The 23,670-nt window shown below is 39.4% G+C and overlaps 1 protein-coding gene across 1 annotated transcript; it reads left to right on the top strand.

The window, feature by feature from the left end:
• The first annotated feature begins 18 nt into the window (after positions 1–18).
• Positions 19–23,337, top strand: kcnk12 (potassium channel, subfamily K, member 12). Its single transcript, XM_083539746.1, has 4 exons — positions 19–107; positions 4,170–4,293; positions 4,581–5,818; positions 16,796–23,337. The coding sequence occupies exons 3-4, from the start codon at positions 5,470–5,472 to the stop codon at positions 17,686–17,688; spliced, it is 1,242 nt and encodes a 413-aa protein (XP_083395872.1). The 5' UTR covers positions 19–107; positions 4,170–4,293; positions 4,581–5,469; the 3' UTR covers positions 17,689–23,337.
• Positions 23,338–23,670: the final 333 nt, after the last annotated feature.

Here is a 23,670-nt window from a genome sequence, read left to right on the forward strand (position 1 = left end):
GGGGTGGTACCGGATCTGCGCCCCCCAGGCTGTAGAACTGAACTGAGGAACAAAATGGACGCGGATCGGTTCACACCGCCAACAATCCGCCGCGCATGCGCAAAAACGTAAATTGTATTAACCGACCGGGGAATATGAACACATATAAGCAGATATTCCAGTTTCAGATTTGAAAATGTTTATATATATACATATATATATATATATATATATATATATATATATATATATATATATATATATATATATATATATATATAAAAAACCATGTAAAGTATCCCAGTAAAAGGAAAGTTTGTACTTGCTATTCCGTGCATGTGTTCCTCCATGGTTGCCAATAAGGCTTTCACACTTCAAGTCAAGTCAAGAAGCTTTTATTGTCATTTCAACCATATATAGCTGATGCTGATACACAGTGAAATGAAACAACGTTCCTCCTGAACCCAGGTGCTACCTAAAACAACATAAAACAACACAGTCACAGAACAGAAGAACACAGGGCCAGGAACTAAGATCCTCACCACATAAAGTGCATGTGTGCAGCTGGTGCAAACGACAACACAAGACAGTGCAAAAGACAACACAAGACAGTGCAAAAGACAACACAGGACAGTGCAGGACAATAGACAATACACAAAATATAAAAATAAAAACAGCAATAGCTCCGCCAGTAAAACCTGTCGTGACAGAATAAGGTGCACAGAAGCAGAAAAATGTAAACCGAAATATGTAAACAGAATTGTGCAATTCTACAATAGCAGCAATCAAAATAAACTAAACAGTGACCATAGGATTTGGACAGAATATTGTGCAAAAGGAGCAAGTCCCGGAAGATCAGCAACAAACGGCATGTAAACATTTTGCGATAATGAAAGGTGTGAATGGTGCTGAAACCTGGGTGTGCGAAGTGTATGATGTGTGTTGAGTCCAGTTGTACAGTTTAGTCACACAGTTGTTTGTGTGTGTGTGTGTGTGTGTGTGTGTGTGTGTGTGTGTGTGTGTGTGTGTGTGAGAGAGAGAGAGAGAGAGTACAGTTCAGATGTTTGTTGAGGAGCCTGATGGCTTGCAGGAAAAAACTGTTGCACAGTCTTGATGTGACGGCCCGAATGCTTCGGAACCGTTTCCCTGATGGTAGGAGTGTGTAAAGTGTGTGTGTGACGGGTGTGTGTGTTCGTCCACAATGCTGTTTGCTTTGCGGATGCAGCATGTGGTGTAAATGTCCATGTTAGAGGGGAGAGAGACTCCGATGATCTTCTCAACTGTCCACACTATCCACTATCCACTATAGGGTCTTGCGATCCGAGACAGTGCAGGTTCCAAACCAGGCAGTGATGCAGCTGCTCAAGATGCTCTCAATGGTCCCTCTGTAGAACATGGTCAGGATGGGGGGAGGGAGGTAGGTTTTCCCCAGCTTTCTCAGGAAGTAGAGACGCTGCTGGGCTTTCTTTGTGATGGAGCTGGTGTTGAGTGACCAGGTGAGGTTGTCCACCTGATGAACACCAAGGAATTTTGTGCTCTTGACGATCTCCACTGAGGATCCATCAATAATCAGTGGAGAATGGTCACTCTGTGTTCTCCTGAAGTCAACAACCATCTCTTTAGTTTTGTCGACGTTCAGAGACAGGTTGTTGGCTCCACACCAGGCTGTTAACCGTTGCACCTCCTCTCTGTATGCTGACTCGTCGTTCTTGCTGATTAGACCCACCACGGTCGTGTCATCAGCAAACTTAATGATATGATTCGAGCTGTGCGTTGGTGCACAGTCGTGAGTCAGCAGAGTGAACAGCAGTGGACTGAGCACACAGCCCTGAGGGGCTCCAGCGCTCAGTGTGGTGGTGCTGGAGATGCTGTTCCTGATCCGTACTGACTGAGGTCTTCTCGGTCAGGAAGTCCAGGATCCAGTTGCAGAGGGAGGTGTTCAGGCCCAGTAGGCTCAGCTTCTTGATCAGGTGCTGAGGAATATTTGTGTTGAATGCTGAACTGAAGTCTATGAACAGCATCCTTACATAAGAGTCCTTGTTATCCAGATGGGTGAGGGCCAGATGAAGGGTTGTGGAGATGGCATCGTCCGTGGAGCGGTTTGGATGATACGCAAACTGCATGGGGTCCAGTGCGGGTGGGAGCTGGGTCTTTATGTGCCTCATGACGAGCCTCTTGAAGCACTTCATCATGATGGGTGTAAGTGCAACGGGACGATAGTCATTGAGGCAGGAGACAGAAGACTTCTTCGGCACAGGAATGATGGTCGTCGTCTTGAGGCACGTAGGAACAGTGGCGTTGCTCAGGGAGATGTTGAAGATGTCAGTAACGACATCCGCTAGTTGTTCTGCACATTCCCTGAGCACTCTGCCAGGAATGTTGTCTGGTCCAGCAGACTTCCGTGGGTTAACTCTGCATAGAGTTTTCCTCACTTCAGCTGTGGTTAGACAGAGCACCTGGTCACTGGGGGGAGGGATGGTCTTCCTTGCCACCACGTTGTTCTGCACCTCGAACCGGGCGTAGAAGTCGTTCAGTGCATCTGGGAGGAAGGGGTCACGGTCACAAGCAGGTGATGTGGTCTTGTAATTCGTGATCGCCTGGATGCCCTGCCACATGCGCCGGGTGTCTCTGCTGTCCGGGAAGTGGCCATGGATTCTCTTGGCGTGTGTGCGCTTCGCCTCTCTGTTGGCACGGGACAGTTTGGCCCTTGCTGTTTTTAAGGCCGTCTTGTCCCCTGCTCTAAAGGCGGAGTCTCTTGTTTTTAGCAGCGCACGCACCTTGCCGGTCATCCATGGCTTCTGGTTGGAGCGTGTAGTGATGGTCTTGAAGATAGTCACGTCATCAATGCACTTGCCGATGTAGCTGGTCTCCTCTGGTTGCAAAGTCCACATTCTGATAGAATTTGGGAAGCACGGTCCTGAGATTTGCGTGATTAAAATCTCCGGCGACTATAAACAATCCTTCAGGGTGTGTGTTTTGAAGTTTGCTAATGGTCCCGTAGAGCACACTGAGCGCTTCTTTAGCATTAGCGCTAGGTGGTATGTACACTCCAAGCACAATAGCGGTGGTGAATTCCCGTGGTAAATAAAAAGGTCTACATCTCACAACAATAAACTCCAGCAGCGATGAGCAGTAGGTGGAAAACAAGCACAGAGTTCTTACACCATTCCGTGTTGACGTAAACACACAGACCGCCGCCGCGAGTCTTACCGCACAGAGCTGCATTTCTGTCGGCACGAAACGAGGCTAGCCGTCCAGCTGGATGGCGGCGTCCGGAACTCTGTCGCTCAGTCACGTCTCAGTAAACACAAAGACGCAGCAGTGTCTGTACTCACACCGAGTAGCTTGTTGGGTTTGTGTTAGTGTTAGTGTTTGGGTTAGTGTTAGTGTTTGTGTTTGTGTTAGGGTTTGTGTTTGTGTTTGTGTTTGTGTTTGGGTTAGGGTTAGGGTTAGGGTTAGTGTTTGTGTTAGGGTTAGTGTTAGTGTTAGTGTGTGTTAGTGTTTGTGTTAGGGTTAGTGTTTGTGTTTAGGGTTAGTGTTAGGGTTTAGTGTTAGGGTTAGGGTTAATGTTAGTGTTAGGGTTAGGGTTAGGGTTTAGTGTTAGGGTTAGGGTTAATGTTAGTGTTAGGGTTAGGGTTTAGTGTTAGGGTTAGGGTTAATGTTAGTGTTAGGGTTAGTGTTAGGGTTTAGTGTTAGGGTTAGGGTTAATGTTAGTGTTAGGGTTTAGGGTTAGTGTTAGGGTTAGTGTTGGAGTTAGGGTTAGGGGTTAGTGTAAGGGTTAATGTTAGGGTTAGGGTTTAGGGTTAGTGTTAGGGTTAGTGATAGTGTTAGGGTTTAGGGTTAGGGTTTAGAGTTAGGGTTAGGGTTTAGAGTTAGGGTTAGTGTTAGGGTTAATGTTAGGGTTAGGGTTTAGGGTTAGGGTTTAGAGTTAGGGTTAGGGTTAGGGTTCGGTTTACTATACTGTAATGAACGTTACAAAAAAGCCTAATAACATTTATTTGCAACATTTATTAAAAAATAAATAGTTTTAAGAGTAAAGGAAAGAAAACTGAGGCGCATTTAAAGAAAAGTACAAGGATGTTTGGGATGCATTCTAAGTTTCCGCAGTGACTACATGGACAACGCGCATGCGCGTCCTTCTAATAGCGCGTGTGTGTGTGTGTGTGTGTGTGTGTGTGTGTTCGTTGAAGCTCCGCCCTTCAACTCTTTCCATTCCTGACCTGTGCGCCAGGAGACTTGAGCTCCACTGAGGACAGTTTCACTCAACACCACCTTGATGACAGTAACACCTTCATAGTTTTCCTCATCTAGGAGGTCAGTACAGACATTTCATGGCTCATTAGAAATAACTATCTGGAAAGCAAAGAGGAAACATCTTCAAGAAACAAAAAATGAGATCACTTTCACTGGCCGTTGGATGAAATGTGCAGAGATTCTGAATGAAGCCGCACTGAACCGTGTTGCGGTCCTGCAGTGTTCCGTTCAAGCCGCAGAGGAGAAATAATGGGAAAGGATTTAACTAAAATTTAGTCCATAGTTAAAAGAATATACAGAACTTAATGTCGAGAAATAACCTTAATATATTTCCTGTCCTGTTCTAGCATCCTGAAAGCATGCGCAGATGTGATGCGGGTATCCACCGCATGCTGGGATCCAGTCTCGTCTTTAATGTGTAGTTTTGAATGTTCTTTCTGTAAACATGGAACTAAATAAGAGGCTGAAAGTGTGTTTCCTCCTGTGACTTCACGGATCATTGTAATATCTGCTGTAAAGATCTACTCGTCTCCTTCGGACGGCCACTTTGGTGCAGCGACCCAAACACTCAGCAAGGCGATTTACACGACCATAAACCCCGCGTACATGGGCAACAAAAGGTCTCCTCAGTGAACACTGCTGCAGAGCCTGGACAAGAGAAAAAAGCTCCACTTCAGTTCCCCTCCTCTGGGGAACTACATTCATGATGCTACATTTTCGTTCACTAATGAATGAATAATTGGCACATTGTGAGGCGCCCAGGACTCATCGATATGACTTTTTCTCAGCCAGAGGACGACTCTGATCATATGATTTTAGAAAACCACACACTGAATTCACTGATTTTGCTCATGTCGACGTAAAAATGAAGATTGTTGTAGGGATGGATCTGTGGAAGCTTCCCGGCTGCTGTCCCGCGCTCCTGGTGCTGAAATGTGTTCCATAAAATAGACACCAAATATTTGAGCATGTAGTGAAGACCATCCTGCCAGCGGATGCTGATTCAGAGGATCTTCTCTAATGTAAACGACCGAGATGGAAAGGGATCGTTTTAGTGATCATTAATGACGAGAACATTGAAAATGTCACTAAACTTAATTTTATTTCTTATTTTGCGCGTTTCGTGATGTGCTGAGGATTACAGGAGGATGGGAAGCAGGAGCACCGGTTCTGGCCCGTGCGGTTGTGCGACCCGGGGTGGAGCTGCTCGGTGTCCCGCGTGCTCGTGGTGCTGAAATGTGCACAATGTCCCCGCGGCAGAGGCTCCCGGGCTGCCGCTCGCTGCACATCAACGAGGACAACGGACGCTTCGTGCTGCTGGCGCTGCTCATCCTCGGGTACCTTCTGTGCGGCGCCGCGGTTTTCTCAGCCATCGAGCGGCCGTCGGAGGTTCGAGCTCGCGCGCGCTGGAATCGCACGTTGCACAACTTCAGCGACGCCTTCAACATCAGCATGCACGAGCTCAGATCCTTCCTGCGTGAGTACGAAAGCGCTGCAGCCGCCGGGATTCGAGCAGATGCCCTCCGACCACGATGGGATTTTACGGGGGCATTTTACTTTGTGGCAACGGCTGTGTCAACTATCGGTGAGTTGTTCCGTGCTGCTGCATGAGTTCTGAAAAGCAGTTCAGCTACTCATTGTGTTCCACATTTCCTTAATGCAAAGGGGTTTTCCATTTCTTTGTTAGTTTATAATAGATTCATATATATATATATATATATATATATATATATATATATATATATATATATATATATATATATATATATATATATATATATATTAATTTTTCATTATTAGCGATTAAGATGCCTATTAAGGTCAATTCTGTACCTCATTTTATTACCAAGATTCCTACAACAATCACCCATTGGATATCTCACATGTATGTTGTGTATATGGAAGTATGTAATAATAATAATAATAATAATAATAATAATAATAATAATATTAATAAATGCAGTGGAAACATGGCTGCTCTTATGACCCTACATATTCACTCTTATTGTCCCTCACCCCCCACTTAAATTTTTTTTTTTTACATGCATTTCACCTTTGTTTCTTTTTTTTTTCTTTTTTTTTTTTTTTTTTTTTAGCTTGTCCACTTATCTATAGCATTGCAATGGCAAAGTATATGCCTGTGATGTCGCACACTTTCAGGCATGCCAGTGACGTGGTATTAGGAAATATCCCTGCTGATAAAGTTCAGGACACAGCCTGAGGCTCACAGTCTGCTGCACTGCTGGTGCCAGAAAACAAGTGTGGAAAAAAACATGAACATGTTTGACGGGTCACCAAGGAGGAAGGATGCCTTTCAGTCATTTTTTGTGTGTCCGCAATTTACTCTGTAAGTGTAGAGAAGTCTTTAGTGGCATTATTCAGTGGCATTTTTGCCTGAAACAGTAATGTATGGGAATGAAAAACAGGAGGAATGTGTGTGTGTGTGTGTGTGTGTGTGTGTGTAATTACTGTGTATAGTAGAAAAGTTCAAAACAAAGGTTTAAATACAGAAACAGGAAAAATCGACAAAGGGACAAAACTAGAAGATTCTGTGTAAATCCATGTTGTGCAAAAAACAGCTCAGCCAATTAAACCCAAACATTTCTAATTGTTTTTCACTTGAATTGTATCAGTTGCTTATCATATAAAAAGAGCTAACATGATTTATCTAGATTTTTTTACATCACAAAAAAACTGTGCATGTGTAAAGATTATAAGAGCAGAATTAAGGACTGGTTTCAGTTTTAAGAACAAACTACCAGCCTCGGGGTATAAAAACCAAAAAGAATTATTTTCTTTTAACACGATTAGTGTTATGCATGGAATACATGACTACATATAGCTATCTATTTCTAATGATTCACAAAGAATACCCTCTGCATCCACTAGCATTCAGTTGTGTTATATTGCGTTGCTGATGTTGTACTTTTGCTGCAGCAGCTTCACAGGCTGCTGTATCTCTGACTCTCAGCACTTCTTTTTGTCATTTTGCTTTGGTCATTGGCGCCACTGCTCATTTATCAGCTGCAACATATTGCTTTAAAACGCAGATAGAAACTTGCTAACAAGTGTTTGAAGCCGGGTCAGAACGGAACACAGATGCATTTGGGAATATCCAAGTTGAGGACCATACACTGCTCGCTCTAACACAGTGAGTTAAGTTTCTAGATGAAAAATGCCCCTGAGAACATTATTTATTATTCCTAGCACTACTAATTTTGCTGATAGAAAATAATTTTAAATAATAATATATAAAAAAGATTATATTTTGTTAAAATATTAGATAATTTGATTGTCACTTTGTAAATAGAACTGGAGTTGGTGATGTAACAGCAGGTCTACAAGGGGCTCATGGAATTAAAATCCCCAGTTACAGACTCATCAATGCCCCTGACTCACTCTTTCAAAAGCATTCGAGACCTGAGTTGGTCATAAACTGTGCTCTGTCACAACCATCCATCCATCCATTTTCCATCCATTTTCTCCCGCTTATCCGTAATTCGGGTCGCGGGGGCAGCAGTCTAAGCAGGCATACCCCGCCTTCGACTGCTGCCCAATCTGTCACAACCATTCTTCTCTATTTAAAATACTTTTGCTCAAATGTCATAATTTCTCTGCAGCACATGTTCAAGTGCAATGAAAGGAAGTCTCTTCTTTTACTAGTGTGTAATGGAACCAAATACATATGCAGACACTCCAAATCACAATTGAAATACATTTCCAAAGAAATCGGCCCGGTCAATAATCCAAATATCAGGAGCATAAACAAAACCAAAAAGTCAGACAAAAGGCAAAAAATAAAAGTAAACTAAACCAAAGAAAGTGCCTGATAATAGTGAGATTTGTCTAGTTTTTTAGTACTACTGCAATACTTGTAGTACTTTAATTCACATCCTTGTTCATTGTAAAGCAGCTCTGGCAAACAGAATGACATTCTGCAATTTCATTTCTCTAGATAAACATCTTATTTATCATGCAACACTAAGGGTTTGTGGTATTGCAGGACGTTCTTGTTAGCAGAAGCTCCCTTGCATTCCCAGATGCGGTTGTTGCTGTGCTCCGTGTTCCTCTGTAGTTGTCTGGATTAACTTCTTGATGAACACAGACATTACCTGAAACATGACTTTTAAGCAGTTGGCTTTGTGAGGTGATGCATAGTGTATAACAGAATCATCTGCTGGATCCACATGGTGAAGCAAAGCCTTCTGTGATGCAGGGCTCTCAGAGAGGTTATAAGATGACAGGAGTCATAAACAGGTAAATAATCTCAAGCGCAAAGGTTTCAAACAAACTTGGATTGGAGAAAAAAAGACTTTTACAATTCTGCACCGAGCTGCTGGTCTGGTATTGAATTGTCTGTTCTAGAAGGTTTACTGTCTCAGACTTTATGTGTTTATACTTAGCTTTTTTTGCTCTGGTTGTTTGTTCTCATTTTGATCTTTGTACTTTTATATAATATATTGTTTTTAGTATTATATTTCAAAGCTCTAAAAATATCACATTTGTTTTATAAGATGAAACTTTCCTTCAAACTTAATGTTTCTGTCACAACTACAGTCAACACTAATCTTCTTTGTCTTCACGTGTGTCTGTCAATAAAATTAAATCACCTGTAACTGTCAGGGAGCACCCTGCACTCCCGCCCGCACATGCCCCGCCAACACGGAGCTTCTCGCCTGATTACTAACTCGGCGCACCTGACTTCTATCAGACTCCCTCCCATATAAGCAGCTTCGCTTCCCACCAACACCGTCCGTTATTGCCCTTATGGACTCAAACTGTCAGCTCTACGATTTCCCGTTCTGCTGCCAGTTTGCTTGCTCTATCGACACGCTACTATCGTTTCAGCCCTTTTGCTTTTGCCGCTTCGCTCCGGGTTTCTGTTCTGGTTGTGTTAGTGCTTATTTGACTGTACTCCATTCTGTCATTAAAACCCTGGTTTTGCACAGCTCCGCTTTGCAACATGGAAAGTGTGTGCACGTCACAGTTAATTGTCAGTAAGTGGCATAATGTAAAAGGTCAATCGAACAGAAATCAATAACAACAACAAAATAAGAAAAAGTGAATAAAAGGAATTCTGAGCTTTAAACACTAAAAACGAAATAATTCAGCTGAGAATTATTATAAATATTATAAAATATATTATTAAGTAACATGTAAAAAGGCACGAGGAGGGAATGGGGTGAAAAGTAAACAATTTGATATAATAAATATTTATTTATCAATGAATGTATTAATAAGAAGATCCTGGAGAGGTGGAGATACGTGCTGGAGAGAAGGGGAATGAAAGTCAGTAGGAGTAAGACAGAGTACATGTGTGTGAATGAGAGGGAGGGCAGTGGAAGGGTGCAGTTGCAGGGAGAAGAGGTGGAGAAGGTGGAGGAGTTCAGGTACCTGGGGTCAACAGTGCAAAGTAATGGAGAGTGTGTTAGAAAAGGAAAGAAAAGAGTGCAGGCAGGGTGGAGTGGGTGGAGAAGAGTGATAGCAGGAGTGATTTGTAATAGAAGAGTATCTGTGAGAGTGAAAGGGAAAGTTTATAGGACTGTGGTGAGACCTGAGATGTTGTATGGATTAGAGACAGTGGCATTGAGTAGAAGACAGGAGGTGGAGCTGGAGGTAGCAGAGCTGAAGATGTTGAGATGTTTGTTGGGAGTGATGACGATGGACAGGATTAGAAATGAGTTTATTAGAGGGACAGAGCATGTAGGACGTTTTGGATACAAGGTGAGGGAGGTGAGATTGAGATGGTTTGGACATGTGCAGAGGAGAATGCTGAGGATGGAGACACCAGGAAGGAGGAAAAAAGAAAGATCAAGGAGGAGGTTTATGGATGTGGTGAGGGAAGACATGCAGGTAGTTGGTGTGAAAGAGGCAGATGTAGAGGACAGGGGGGTATGGAGACGGATGATCCGCTGTGGAGACCCCTAATGGGAGCAGCCGAATCAAGAAGTTATTAGGATAGTGTTCTTGAATTTTTTTTTAATATGCAATAATTACTTAAATATTGCCAGTATTATAAAACAACAGAGTTCCATCAGTTGTGTGTAATTAATTTACTTTCGGCTGCTCCCAAAAACTGTTCTTACTGTTGTGCTTTTCAGCTGTTGGCCTTACATGAATTTCCTCTCTTTCCATTCATTGTCTTTCTGTGATTGCTGCATGTTATGTTATCTGTGTGTGTGTGTGTGTGTGTGTGTGTGTGTGTGTGTGTGTGTGTGTGTGTGTGTGTGTGTGTGTGTGTGTGTGTGTGTGTGTGTAATTTCTGTCACCCCTGCTCGGCATCATTCAGTTCTTGTGTATGGACCATGCTCTGGTTTTGGAACGCATGTCTTTTATGTGACTGAGCACCCCCTCGGGCAGGGGAGGTTCCCTTCCCTTTTTAAGTGTGACATTTCTAAAGCCATCTGAGTTTAACAAATAACAACCCAGGAGCTCTCAAAGAGAGTGATTATATAGGAAGAATGGCGGCTCAGGAAATAGCACTGATGTTTCAAAATGAAACATATTTGTCATAAAGTAATATAACATTGTCATTAGTGAGTCACAGAGCGTGCAAATACGCCACTAATACTGCAGTACTGTCATTGTAGGAACCTAGAAATGTCCTCATAGCAAACAACAACAATCTAAGGCAGAAAATGTGAACCTAATTAGAAATCTTCTCATTTAATTAAAAATAGTTTTCCATAAAGGCCAATAAGTTAATTTACTCTTTAGCAAAATCCCCAACAGGTGTAGTTTCTTCTCTACCCAGAGTCTCACTCTGTTCATAAGCAGAACCCAACCTGGACCAACTGTCTAACTGGTGAGAGGTAATATGTGAGAAGTATGCAGGAAAATCTGTTTTTTAACTTGGTATCCTTGTTGAAAAGTGAGAGGTGGTCTTCACAGTGTGGATTTCATTAACCATTTTTAATTCACTTCCAATCCAAACTCCTCTTACTGGAATGACACAGAATCCACAGGAATCACTGTTTTTTATTACAGAGAGATTTATGCATATCTGTCACCCTACTTTTCTCCATTAACGTTACTATAGTCATCACCACCACCTTCCACCTGACCCTGAAGACTCCCTGCCACTTGGCAAGTAAATTGGAACTCAAATTACAGAAATGGTAAAGTAAATAAGATAAAAAGAAAATAGTTTGATATAAAAACAGAATAAATGTATTAATATTTTACTCTGTTGATTTTAAACAAGTATTTTAGGCAGGTTCATTGTTGAATAACTGGACTCTTGCGCTTGACATGATTCCGCTAGTATTCCGCACATTGCATATTAATAACTACCAGATTAGACACTATTAGTCACAGGCGAACGTGATATCAAATTTGGAGCTTTTTGTTTGTAAAATATGAGCACTTTATATGACTGAAAACTCCGACAGTCAAGTTCCCCTGTTAAACAGCTAAAAGTGGCTTTCTGCAAATTCTTTTATGTTAATTGTCCCAATGTTTGGAAGTTTGCAGTAAGTTCACCAGCTACATTCCTTCACATGTGCACATGTGTGTATCTGTGTGTATATGTGTGTATCTGTGTGTATATGTGTGTGTATATCTTGCAAACTCTGGCAAGCTTTAATATACACACTCTCACTCTTCTGCCCGCACTCAACTAGTGCTAATAAGATTAAGGTTAGAATCATCAGTGTTTCCTGCCCCCTCTCTGCCCCCTCTCTGCCCCCTCTCTGCCCAATCTCTGCCCCCTCTCTGCCCCCTCTTTGCCCAATCTCTGCCCCCTCTTTGCCCAATCTCTGCCCCCTCTCTGCCCCCTGGACCAGGTTATCACTGTGGTCTTAAATTTTACACCCCCATGTACATATAATGCTGGATAGCTACATAAATGCAGGACCTCCATTTGGTGTTCTCAAAAACCATGACCCCAAACCACTTTAGTTTATAAATCTGAATAATAGCCAGCTATGAGAATTGATTGTCATTCTCCTAAAGAAATTTCAGATCAGCCCTGTCCCTCTCCTGCCCTTTACAATTTAAAAACAGAGTGTTAACCATCTGTTTAGCCTTTTTGACAAATATAGACCTTTAAGCACCCCCATAACTGTGGGACGATCTGCTTATTCAGCCACGAGAGAAATGGGTCAGGTGTACACATACCTTTGGCCAAATAGTGTATTTTACTAAATTTAGTATACAGTACAAAAGTATTTGAGACTTAGAAATAACCAAAAGGGTGACAGAACGTGTATTCTGTTTTCTTCACAAAAATATTTCTATGGTAGGGTCATAAATGTGGCAGCAGTTTCATTTTCAGACAACGACTTATTCCCAATCAGCAATATCTCGGTGTTAAACCCGCAATCCTGCTCACAGTCCCACCTTCAAGAATTTAACATACAGTAGTGACTCAAATTCATCAAACTATTGACTACAAACAATTCAGTTAAATTTTATTTAAAAAGGGCTTGTACATGGACATTTACACAAATAGGGTTACGAATATAATCCTAGTATGAATTAGTCCCTATGAGTTTATTCCTAATGAGTGAGCCATTGGAGGCTATGGCAAGGAACCAGACATTCATTACAGTTCCATCATTGTTGAGTTTCTCAAATGTTCACTTGAAATCACAACTGTTTAGAGCGTTTGCAGCCCTTAGCCATTGTATAAAACGGTTCATATTAATTACATTCCAAACCTGTTTTCATGGTTCTTGAGTATAAATGTTCACGGTAACACAGTAATATGGATCTCTGTAAGCTGCTGTTCTTGTGGACCCGTCCGTACGTGCAGCCAGTGGTCTTTAACTGAAGAGAACTTCATTCAGAAGAAGAGTATCAGGATGAATTAGACAGGTCCAGAATGGTGCCACTGATCACTCATCAGGGACAAACTTACACTTATAAAGAACAATTTTACTCACTACTTTATCACTACTTTATCTGTGTAAAGCTGCTTTGAGACAATGTTTATTGTTAAAAGTGCAATAAAAATTTAAATACATTGAATTGAAGTTACATACTTGTGCTATTCAGAAACATGTAAAGATGGATGAATTTTCTTAAGAAATACATTTGCAAGTATAATATTTATTTCTCATTTGTTTAATTAGTTAAAATTAACAATTCTAAAGAGTTGACATACTTACAAGCACAACGGTCACCTTTTCTGCTGATTGACTGTTTGACTGTCTTTGAGATGAATATATAAATATATCATGTCACTTATTTCTCTGAAAAAACAGCTGGCAATTTAAATCAAGATTCAGCCTCGAGGCTATGAGCAAATGTTCAGGTTGTTAAATGGATTTGGGCTGCAATTGCCATGAACAGTTAATTGAAATGTTTATCACTGAACAGTTCACCTCAACAATGATAGAAGTGTAATGAATGGACATTTGCTGACTCCCAGATGAGGATGAGTTTTCCTTCTGAGTCTGGTTCCTCTCAAGGTTTCTTCCTCAGGCCATCTCAGTGAGATTTTACTTGACCACAGTCACCACTGACTTACTCATTACAGACAAACCTATACAAACTAATCCATGCTGTCCATTATAAAAGGATTTATACAAATAACATTGAAGAGAATTTAATTCAATTCTTGTGTGTTTTTTATTAATAAATCTTGTGTTGCTCTTTCAGACTGAAGAGAGTTAAAAATATGTATACTTTATAATATTAAGCCTAAACCTAACAGCTGACAAATACAATTAAAACTGAAAACAGATCATCGATTTCAAACTAAACATTGATTTCAACTAAACATGTTAATAAATAAATATATAAATGTACACATTGCTGCATATTTCGATACATTAATATAATAGAGAACATTAGAGAGCATTAATATCATTCTAATCACAGGTTGTTTTACTGAACCAGTGAATTATTTTTCTCATATTAATTCGCCATTGTTATATTTAAAAACAATTAATGTCAGTACAATATTTATGAACCTTTGCTGTTATCTTGCACTTGTAGGGAGCCATAAAGAGAACCAGAAAAGCTGCAGTGTAAATAATGCATTTGAACCATGTATCAGGATTTTAAGTGTCTTTGTCAAGTGCCTTTAAAACCCTGTAGTGGACAGAACAGTTGATGGCTTTGTTAGTAAGAGCTGCTGTCTTGGTTCTATTCCACAAAAGAAAGCAATCTAAAACACCATATGCTCTATAGAGAAGTAATAAAGAACGTCTGTGTTACCTGCCAAGTGAATCAAATCTGAAAGGGGGAAATCTCCAAATCCTGATTGTTTTAGATTAAAATATTTCTTTGTGATTTAAAAGTAATATGAGTCACATATAGCAGTTTCTGCTGTAGGCATCAGAGACAACATTGGTACATGAAATCATGTGATGTGTATGTGCACATACTGTACTACCTCATATTAGCAGCACTGCTCACTCTCGAACACATTTCCTGGACATCTAGTAAGAATGTAAGTCATTACAGCTAACACGGGTACACCAAATGTAAAACCATGACATATCGGTATCACCTTATGAGCTAATAGATTATGTGCATTGTGTCTGCTGTCTGCTTGCATCTCTGTCAGCTTGTGCATGATTGACAAGATTCCTAATTATAGCTCAAGAAGCAGAAATACAAACTAGGAACCATTAAGTGTCTCACACTGACAGTGATTTTCCTTTTGCACACAACATGTGTCAGTCTGCAAAATATTCTTCTAATGTGGTTATGGTCCCACCTCACTTTTAGCAATGCATCATGTTAGAATGGTCAAAAACAGATATAAATACTGATTGTTTAAGATTTCACCTCACATAAGGACAGGAAGACGGCCATATCAAGTTGCTCTAAAGTAGATGTGTTAAACTCAACGCTCCTCATTTTATTAAGCCCACCCAAAATATAACAAAAATAATAATAATTCATATTAAAATGGCAGATAAGAGACCTGAAGGTCTGACATAAAGTTCACAGCTTTTCTTTCTCAAGTTCCTCCTGACATTGAAGTTCAATTTAACGTCTCTGAAAAAAAAACACAAATAGCAAATAGCTCACAGAATTAGAGTTTGTGGAAACTGAGAGCATCCTGAGGGACAGACACTTAACACTCTTGGCAGACTTTGAGATTTAAAAATAAGGGCCATTGATTAATAACAAACTACCGCAAGGTCGTTTTGGTCGTGTACAGGGACAACTCATATCAACCGCAAGCTTTCAAAGAAAATAAATCAGTGTGATCAACCAGTGTTTTATAAAGGATTATTTTGGATCATTATTGAATCCGAGTGCTTCCTCACCACCAGCTGTGGGACGCAAAAATACACTTCCTGTGGGGTAGATCTGATGAGCTCAGTTCTGTAGGTTCAAGCAACATCAGTTTTATCAGGTGAATCCATAGACTGACGTGTCTCCAACATCTGGCTGTTTTTGCAATATTATCTTTTTGTCTGTTTCAGTGATGCTCTGTTATTACATCATTATTACATCATCAATAGGATAAAAATCAGAATGAAATGATACATAATAATATAGAATTTATAATATACTGATAATAGAATAGATGTGAGCATTGGTGTTTAAATCAGTGATTAAATTACATTCCAAATGCACCTGTGCATGTTAACCTCCTTTAATACTTGCAGGTATGCAGTATGTTCCAGCTCTGCTTTTTTGGGAAACGTATTTCTGACCACTTTTTACTAAACTCTATTAGCCTCCCAAATCAATGTAGTTAAATAATGTTAAAAAAAGGAGTGGTGAGCTGTCAGGGCCAGAAAGACCTTCTCTGCTCTCCGAAACACTACCAGAATCACGGACATACAGTTTAATATAATTTTTCATGAATATGTATTAAAGTTTACCCAATAGAATATTCTCTTCATTTTTATAGCATTTCTCTTGCTTGAGCTGCTTCCTGGAGTGTAAGTTTCGGTTAGAGTTTCTATCCAATCAGATTCAGGCTGTTGCTTTAACCACTCAGACTGTGAGTTGGCCACACTGGGGCCCTCTAGCAGGGGTCCAATAACGTGGGCATTTTCACATCTTTTGATTGGACAGTCAGAGAGCGTCACTAGTAAGAGCTCACATCTGTAACAAACACAGTTTCAAATCTATTCATGTAGATTTAATCTCTGTTTTCAGTACTGATGCTGAAAGTATTTAAAGGCAAAGTCAAGCTCAGTTCCTTTACTGGTTGTGCTTTAGTTCTTTTTTCTCTGTCATTTGCGCTAAAAACATTTCTTATACTTACTCATTTTTTTTCCAAATTTTCATGGTTAGCATCTGCTCATCTTCACTCTGTTGAATACAGATACATAATTCTTTTAATAGCATTTTTTTTAAAAGGCATTTATTAGTGTAAATATTGTTTTCCTTTGTTCATAATCACTATGTTAATTCTTAATCATGTAACATTAAAAAAATAAAAAGATCTAGTACATTTCTGCTTCTCTTTAAAAGTTATAGCACAATTTATTCCAAATAAAAATAATACAAATAAAAGAATGCATTGCTATGAAGTGTGTATAAAGCATTGGCCGTAGGCGGAGGAAAGATATTCTGTCACTAAATCATTACTGTATGTAGAACAGTTATTTTTCTGAATCTCTGCTTTACTATCTCTTTCCTCTAGGCTATGGGATGACAACCCCAGTGACCGTAGCTGGCAAAGTGTTTCTGATCTTCTATGGTCTCCTTGGATGTGCAGCCACTATTCTGTTCTTTAATCTTTTTCTAGAACGTATCATTACTCTCTTAGCTGTTGTGATGAAAGCTTTTCGGCTACATCGCTTGCGTACCAGTGGCCTGCTCCCACCTGGAATTTGCCAGGACTTTGCAGCCAGCACTCTTCCAGGTTGGAAGCCCTCTGTCTACCATGTGATGCTGATCCTGGGCCTGTCAGCTATCATCATCTCCTGTTGTGCCTCAGCCATGTACAGCCCCATTGAAGGCTGGGCGTACCTCGACTCCCTTTACTTCTGCTTCGTCACCTTCAGCACTATTGGTTTTGGAGACCTGGTGAGCAGCCAGAACAAATCCTACAGCTACCAGGGCCTGTACCGGATGGCCAACTTCCTTTTAATCCTGACCGGAGTGTGCTGCATCTACTCACTCTTCAATGTGATTTCAATTGTTATCAAGCAGGTCCTCAACTGGATGCTGAGTAAAATGAGTTGTCTATGCTGCCAGCGCTGCAACAAGGCCAGCGCTTTCCTGGGGCGCCGCAATGCCATCCGCCCTGGTTCACGCCTCAGACAGGGCCATTTCGGACACCCGTATGACTCTGAGGGACCTTGTGACAATGATCGGGAGGCAAGAAGGCTTTCTGGTGAGATGATCTCCATGCGGGACTTGGCAGGCTCAAACAAGATATCGCTGGCCATCATGCAGAAACAGCTTTCAGAGACTGCAAATGGATATCCCAGAACAGTTTGTGGAAGCTCAAGACACAATGGTTTCTCTGGTGGAGTTGGAGCTTTAGGCATCATGAACAACAGACTGGCAGAGACAAGTGACTTAAGGTAAACATGTCATATGGATCGAGAGTAATACTAACAGGAAAGCTTTCCTTTAGTCAAAGCCTTGATGTGATGGATTTTGTTTTGACTACAGTATGAATTTGCCTTGTACACAGTAAAACAGCATGATCTGCATGATGTATTTTAGATATCTATTTGAGCCAGGGTTCATATGATACCCCACTGGAATTAGGCTACAACTGAAAAGGTGATGGATTTATTTTAAAGTGGAGTGAGAAACCCCATGTGATTTGATAAAGTGCAAAAGCTGCATAATGATCTTCCTGAGCTTTTGTAGAGGCGTACAGTACTAAAGGTCAAAGCATTTGTAGTTAAGTACATACAGTATTTTCTAGCTTTATTTTAGTTAAAATATTGGAAATGCATAGTACAACATTGCTATACAGACAATACCCAATCTGAGGAATATTCATTTTTGAAAAAGGGTCTATGATTAATATAGAACGTGTCTATTTGACAGGATTAACTCACAGAACATCATCAAATATCTTGCACATGCCTATATTTCAGCTATGCATCTCTTTCTTATAGGATTATTATTATTGCAAATAATCTTATGAAATATTCAAATGTAATACATACATATCAGAAATGATGTTCATGCAATTGTGTGAAAAACCTGTGACCCTTTTTGAAATGATCTACTGTAACTCTATAAAAATTAACCCTTTTAACTTCAGTCATAATAAGAATAAATAAGAACACTTGTATATAACAATAACCTGTAGTCTTTTAAAAGTTCCATGTCATTATTGAGCATTTAAAAAACAAGATAATTGATGGAAACTTACATTACTTACATTAAATATTCTTATTAGTAAAACCTTTTGGCAATAATCACAAAAAAGAGGTACGGGTGATTGGATTTGAGGTTAGATGGTATTTTGGTCAGGAACACTTTTCTTGTGATCATATAGCAGCAGTTTAAAAGGACTAAAGCAGTAATAGGACAACTTTTATGTTTGAGATCATTTTATTGCTGAAGATACTGATATTTGTATAGCGAATACCCTTATGTTATCTTTTGGATTATTGATCCCTTTATAAACTCAATTAAACGCTTCTTCACCTCCACCCCATATCGCGTTGCCCAAAAGTTTGGATTTGACACAATTTGTTGATGCAGTATATAATATATAATATATAGAAGGTATTTTTTCCCACTATTCCATTAATTATAATACATTTCCTGTGTAATATTCTGTCAGTTTTTGATTTGTATCATAAGGTCATTTCACAATAATTGCTAAAAGACAGAAGTATTTTTTATTACATCAGATTTCCATTGTATCAGAGGTTTACATATAACTTAATATTTTGCAATTAAAAATCTCAATTTTAATCCAAAACAACAGAAAAACTCTGCTTTTTCAGCTTGATAAACATTTTCTACATTATGCGCTACTGTTGCTGCATTAAGGGCAATTTACTGATCGGAATGAATTTAATTTCTACTTTTGCAATTTCGATCGACTATGTGGAAAAATGTATAATGTTTGTCTTTAACAAATTGGCCAGATAAAGGTGGTGAGTGAAATGAGGAAATATATCTGCATGTTTTTGTGCAGTTGTTTTGGGTTGATGGAGCTGAGAACATTACTGCATGTTGATAAGTAGAAATTCCAAGATAGAGAGGTGTTTCTTTAGCTTCTGTTGAATAAAGTTTTAAAATAACACGCATGTCCTGTAGTCGAAGGAAATGCTCGTGTCAACATTTCCTAAAGCTGTTTAATATTACAAGAAGAGCACCCAAGGGAAAGAGCTGACTGAAATAGTGGCAGTGTATATTGTGAGTGATTTGTTGATCATGCTGATAAAGAAAGTGGTGCAGAAATAGTACCAGCACCAGACAATAACCAGACAATAACCAGACAATAACCAGACAATAACCAGACAATAACCAGACAATAGGAATAGAACCATTGTTTCATTATTTACTATAGATAGTGCTGTTACTATTTTTGTGCCTTTCAATTTTAATAACAATTAAATTGCATAAAAGCTAATCAATTAAAAGTATGGAAAATTAACAGAGAATTATTCATATTATCAACATCGCAAGATCCTGTTCAACATACAAAGAAAAGTCACTGAACCTGAGCAAAACTACTGCAAAAATCATCGCAGGACAAACAACTTATATACAAGCATTAATTACAAGACAATGTGATTCGGGTGTGAATAATCGGGGACATGTGACAGTCATGTGAGGGTGCAGTGGCTGATGGGAATCGTAGTCCAGGGCTGTAATCTCAGATACATTTTTTTGATAATTACCTTTAAGAATAAATATCTTTAGCCTCGGTCTATGGTGTATGTAAACTTATGATCTTAATTGTAAAATTCCAGTTTCTTTGGAACATTGCAGTGGTGTTGTAATACTGTATGTTCCAGAGAATAAAGCAGTGAATGTCATTAGTCCTCAGCTGACAGGATCCTGACTCTAACATTATTTACAGCTCTTGGTTTGGAGGTTTCACAAACTTTGCTATAAATGACCTTGATTTCTAGACCTTAAATAATGAACACATTAAAAAGAAAAACTATATTAAATGTGATTTATTAAGTAAGAACCTTATCTGAACCTTAAAACTAGGATGCAGGTAGCAATATTTATTCAGAATCCAGATCAGGATCCAAAAATGTCCTCAGTGCTTTATGAGCATTAATGAGCTGTGAAATCAGATGATGAGTTTATTGTCCATCAGTATGAAAATTTATGTAACATTTGTGCAACTGAAACATTATTCTGAGCATTAAAACATTATGCCCAGGATTTTTTATGCATTCCTGGAGTCTGTAATGTGCTCAGGAAAGTTAATAAGCAGATCCACAACTTTATTTCTGAAAGAAAGATGGACTGTTTATTGCATCTAAATTTTAATTTAGCGCCAAAGCAGATGTTTCTCATGCTAAGAGGTTTGGGTGACGCCAAAGAATACCCTGGTCGAATTGACTTAGTCCTCTCTGCTAGTGTGTGTTTTCTGAAGAAGAGCTTTTTACTGAAATGTGTTTGCTTTTATTACCAGGAACCTCATATATGTTGTTTCTTCTTTTTATGAAACCTAAATTCAAGTAAAAATCATTTTGGGGATATTTGACTCCTCTACAGGGTCTAAAATAAATAAGCATTAAAACCTTCCAATACTACATAAGGAACTAAAGGTTCCACAGTCATGAGTAACTTATCAGTATTAAACCCAAAGTGATGAAGTGTCAGCTCTCTGCAAACCAGCATGCAAAACAGTGACGCTCTTAATCCCTGCTTACATGTTCGTCACATGAGCACACAGGCGTAATGCCTACAGAATACAAACTACATTTCTACATGTTAACCTGAAATATTAAAATCTGAAAATTTGGATTGCTTGTTGTTGGTGACTGTTCACGTCTAACTTTCACGTGTTTTTCTGAGAAGTGAACATAAGGCAAGTAAAACGAGTTAACATGTAGAAAACAGAGATTTATTAACAGCCATGCAGTCCTACAGTCACACATTTGCTGAGATAACTTCCAATTAAAATCTACATTTATTACTGCAAAAACTCATTTACAGGATGAAAACGTATTATTGATTCTCAAACCCAGAAATATAATGTGCAGTTGTTCCTTTTCATCTTCTGACCTTCAAGAATTTTACAATAGTGGATTAGTGGCAAAAATCTCAAAGCTGAGGGAAATGATTTTAAATGAATTATCAGAGATTCAGATGTTTCCAGATGTGGATGGGATACTGGAAATATAGTTTAACATGAGAAAATACATAGATGAAGGGTTAGTGATAAAGCCCAAGAACATTTATCCAAAAATGTAGAATGAAATGCATGCAGCAGGTGGATTTCTTTAAGACCGCACATTGAAAATCCCTGGAATTGGTAGATGGTGAACAGAAGATGCATCACAGGAACACATTTTCTCTGCTTCTATTAAGGGCATTAAGAGCAGATAATGGGAACCCCATTTGCCTTCCAAGTATCGAATAATTTCCTTCATTCTCTGTCCAGTATTTAAACTGTTTGTCAGCTTTACCTTTTTAACATCTGTATTTATAGCAAATGTAACCAGGTTCCATCAAGCTCAGTGTTGCAGTTGTAGCGATTTCACTCAGAACACAGTATCAATAATGCATCACTATGATGCTGTAAATAGCTTTCGGGTGTCCTGAAATTGTGCAGCATGGCATGGTGGGAACTGCATCCTTTTTTCTTGTACCAGAGTAGACAAAAGGTCTTTGGTGTGTATCTGATGCATCTTGCAAGAAAGGAAACAATAGAGAAACATTATAAAAACCCTCAGGTAGTTTCAACTTCAGGCTCGATATACAGTAGTTTCATGCATGTTATTATGCTAAAGCCATATGAGATACAGTTGTATAAACTCCTATAGGTATATTTTTCTAATGTAAAATGTATAAAATGTGTAACAAGTGGATTTACAGGTACATATAAGGAGTGTAGACTGAAGAGAGTAGGAGATAAAGTGAGGCTTTTAATACATTTCATGGTATTTATTTACCTGCTGAAGCCTGAGGATGTATAAAGCATTTGGAATGTTTATGGAATGCATTTAGTTACAGACAAGTTGTAAAATGTGTGTAGTAACAGATGTAATGCTGTAATGCCTGGCTTGATATCAACTGCCTTATTTCTTGCTCTTTAATGTGATCAGATATTTTGTAATTTTTTTTGTGTACATTTTTTGCATTTTGCAAAATTGATCTCCATTGATTGCAACGGGATTAAACTTCCCGAGTCTTTTACCTTTTTTTCTGAAATGATTAACAGTGGCAGCTCCATATGTCTATAAGCAGACTGAGTGATTTGAAGAATCTTAGATGATCTTGTCTTATTATTCCTCTACAGCAATAATAAAAACACAAATAGGATCAAACGTGTTCTGCTTTTACACATACGTGTGTCATGGTTGCAGAAAGCGTACCGTTTAGATGATTAGATATTGGGCTTTTTGTGTTTGTGAGAAGAGTGGAATTAAACCATGTTCATGTGAATGACACTGAGGTTAGACAATGTGACATTTAGCAGTGATGACCTGAGGGAAGCGACAGTATGACATTTACAGCATATGAGACCTGCTGGTGTCAGTGGTGTTACAGGGATCTTTGGGGAAAGAAACAAATCCAACAAGTCAAATCTGATTCAGTTCACATTGGGCAGTCCAGCTATGTCACGTGCACTGCATTATTATGTCTTGGTCTTTTGTTTACTCGATGTTATCGATTTATAATTCAATTATGTTTCAATTATATTGCTTGGATTAAAAATAGGCACAGAAACAGTTTAGAACCATCTGTCTTTCCATCTCCTCTATTCCTGTATACATCAATGATGAACAGAAAACTACATTCAGATATACTGTAGCACAAAAAAACTGTCTGTTTACTTCAAATACATCATATAAATATAGTCATGTCAAACCGGATCCTGGATTCAATCCTCTGTTTTCTCTTTTATGTCTCTTCCACAACTTCTTTTTTTCTTTGTTGCTTGTATTGTGCTTTTATTACTGGTTTACTCTCTGCGTTCTCCCTGTGCAAATGTATAAACGATTATTGTACTTTTCTATTTATGCAAAGAATGATAAAATGGAACCTATATACAATTAACTATATTTAAAAGAGTTTTCATTTCCAATGCTGTGTGCATGCGCGTGCACGCGCGCGCGCGTGTGTGTGCGTGCGTGCGTACGCATGCACGCACGTGTGTGTGTGTGTGTGTGTGTGTGTGTGTGTGCGTGCACGTGTGTGTGTGTGTGTGCGCGTGCACGAGCACGTGTGTGTGTGTGTGTGTGTGTGTGTGTGTGTGTGTGTGTGTGCGCGCACGTGTGTGTGTGTGTGTGTGTGTGTGTGTGTGTGTGTGTGTGCGCGTGCACGTGCACGTGTGTGTGTGTGTGTGTGTGTGTGTGTGTGTGTGTGTATGCGCACGCGAGTGTGTGTGTACTGGGAGACTGG

The sequence above is a fragment of the Silurus aristotelis genome (genome assembly GCF_946808225.1).
Source record: "Silurus aristotelis genome assembly, chromosome: 4".
Taxonomy (NCBI): domain Eukaryota; kingdom Metazoa; phylum Chordata; class Actinopteri; order Siluriformes; family Siluridae; genus Silurus; species Silurus aristotelis.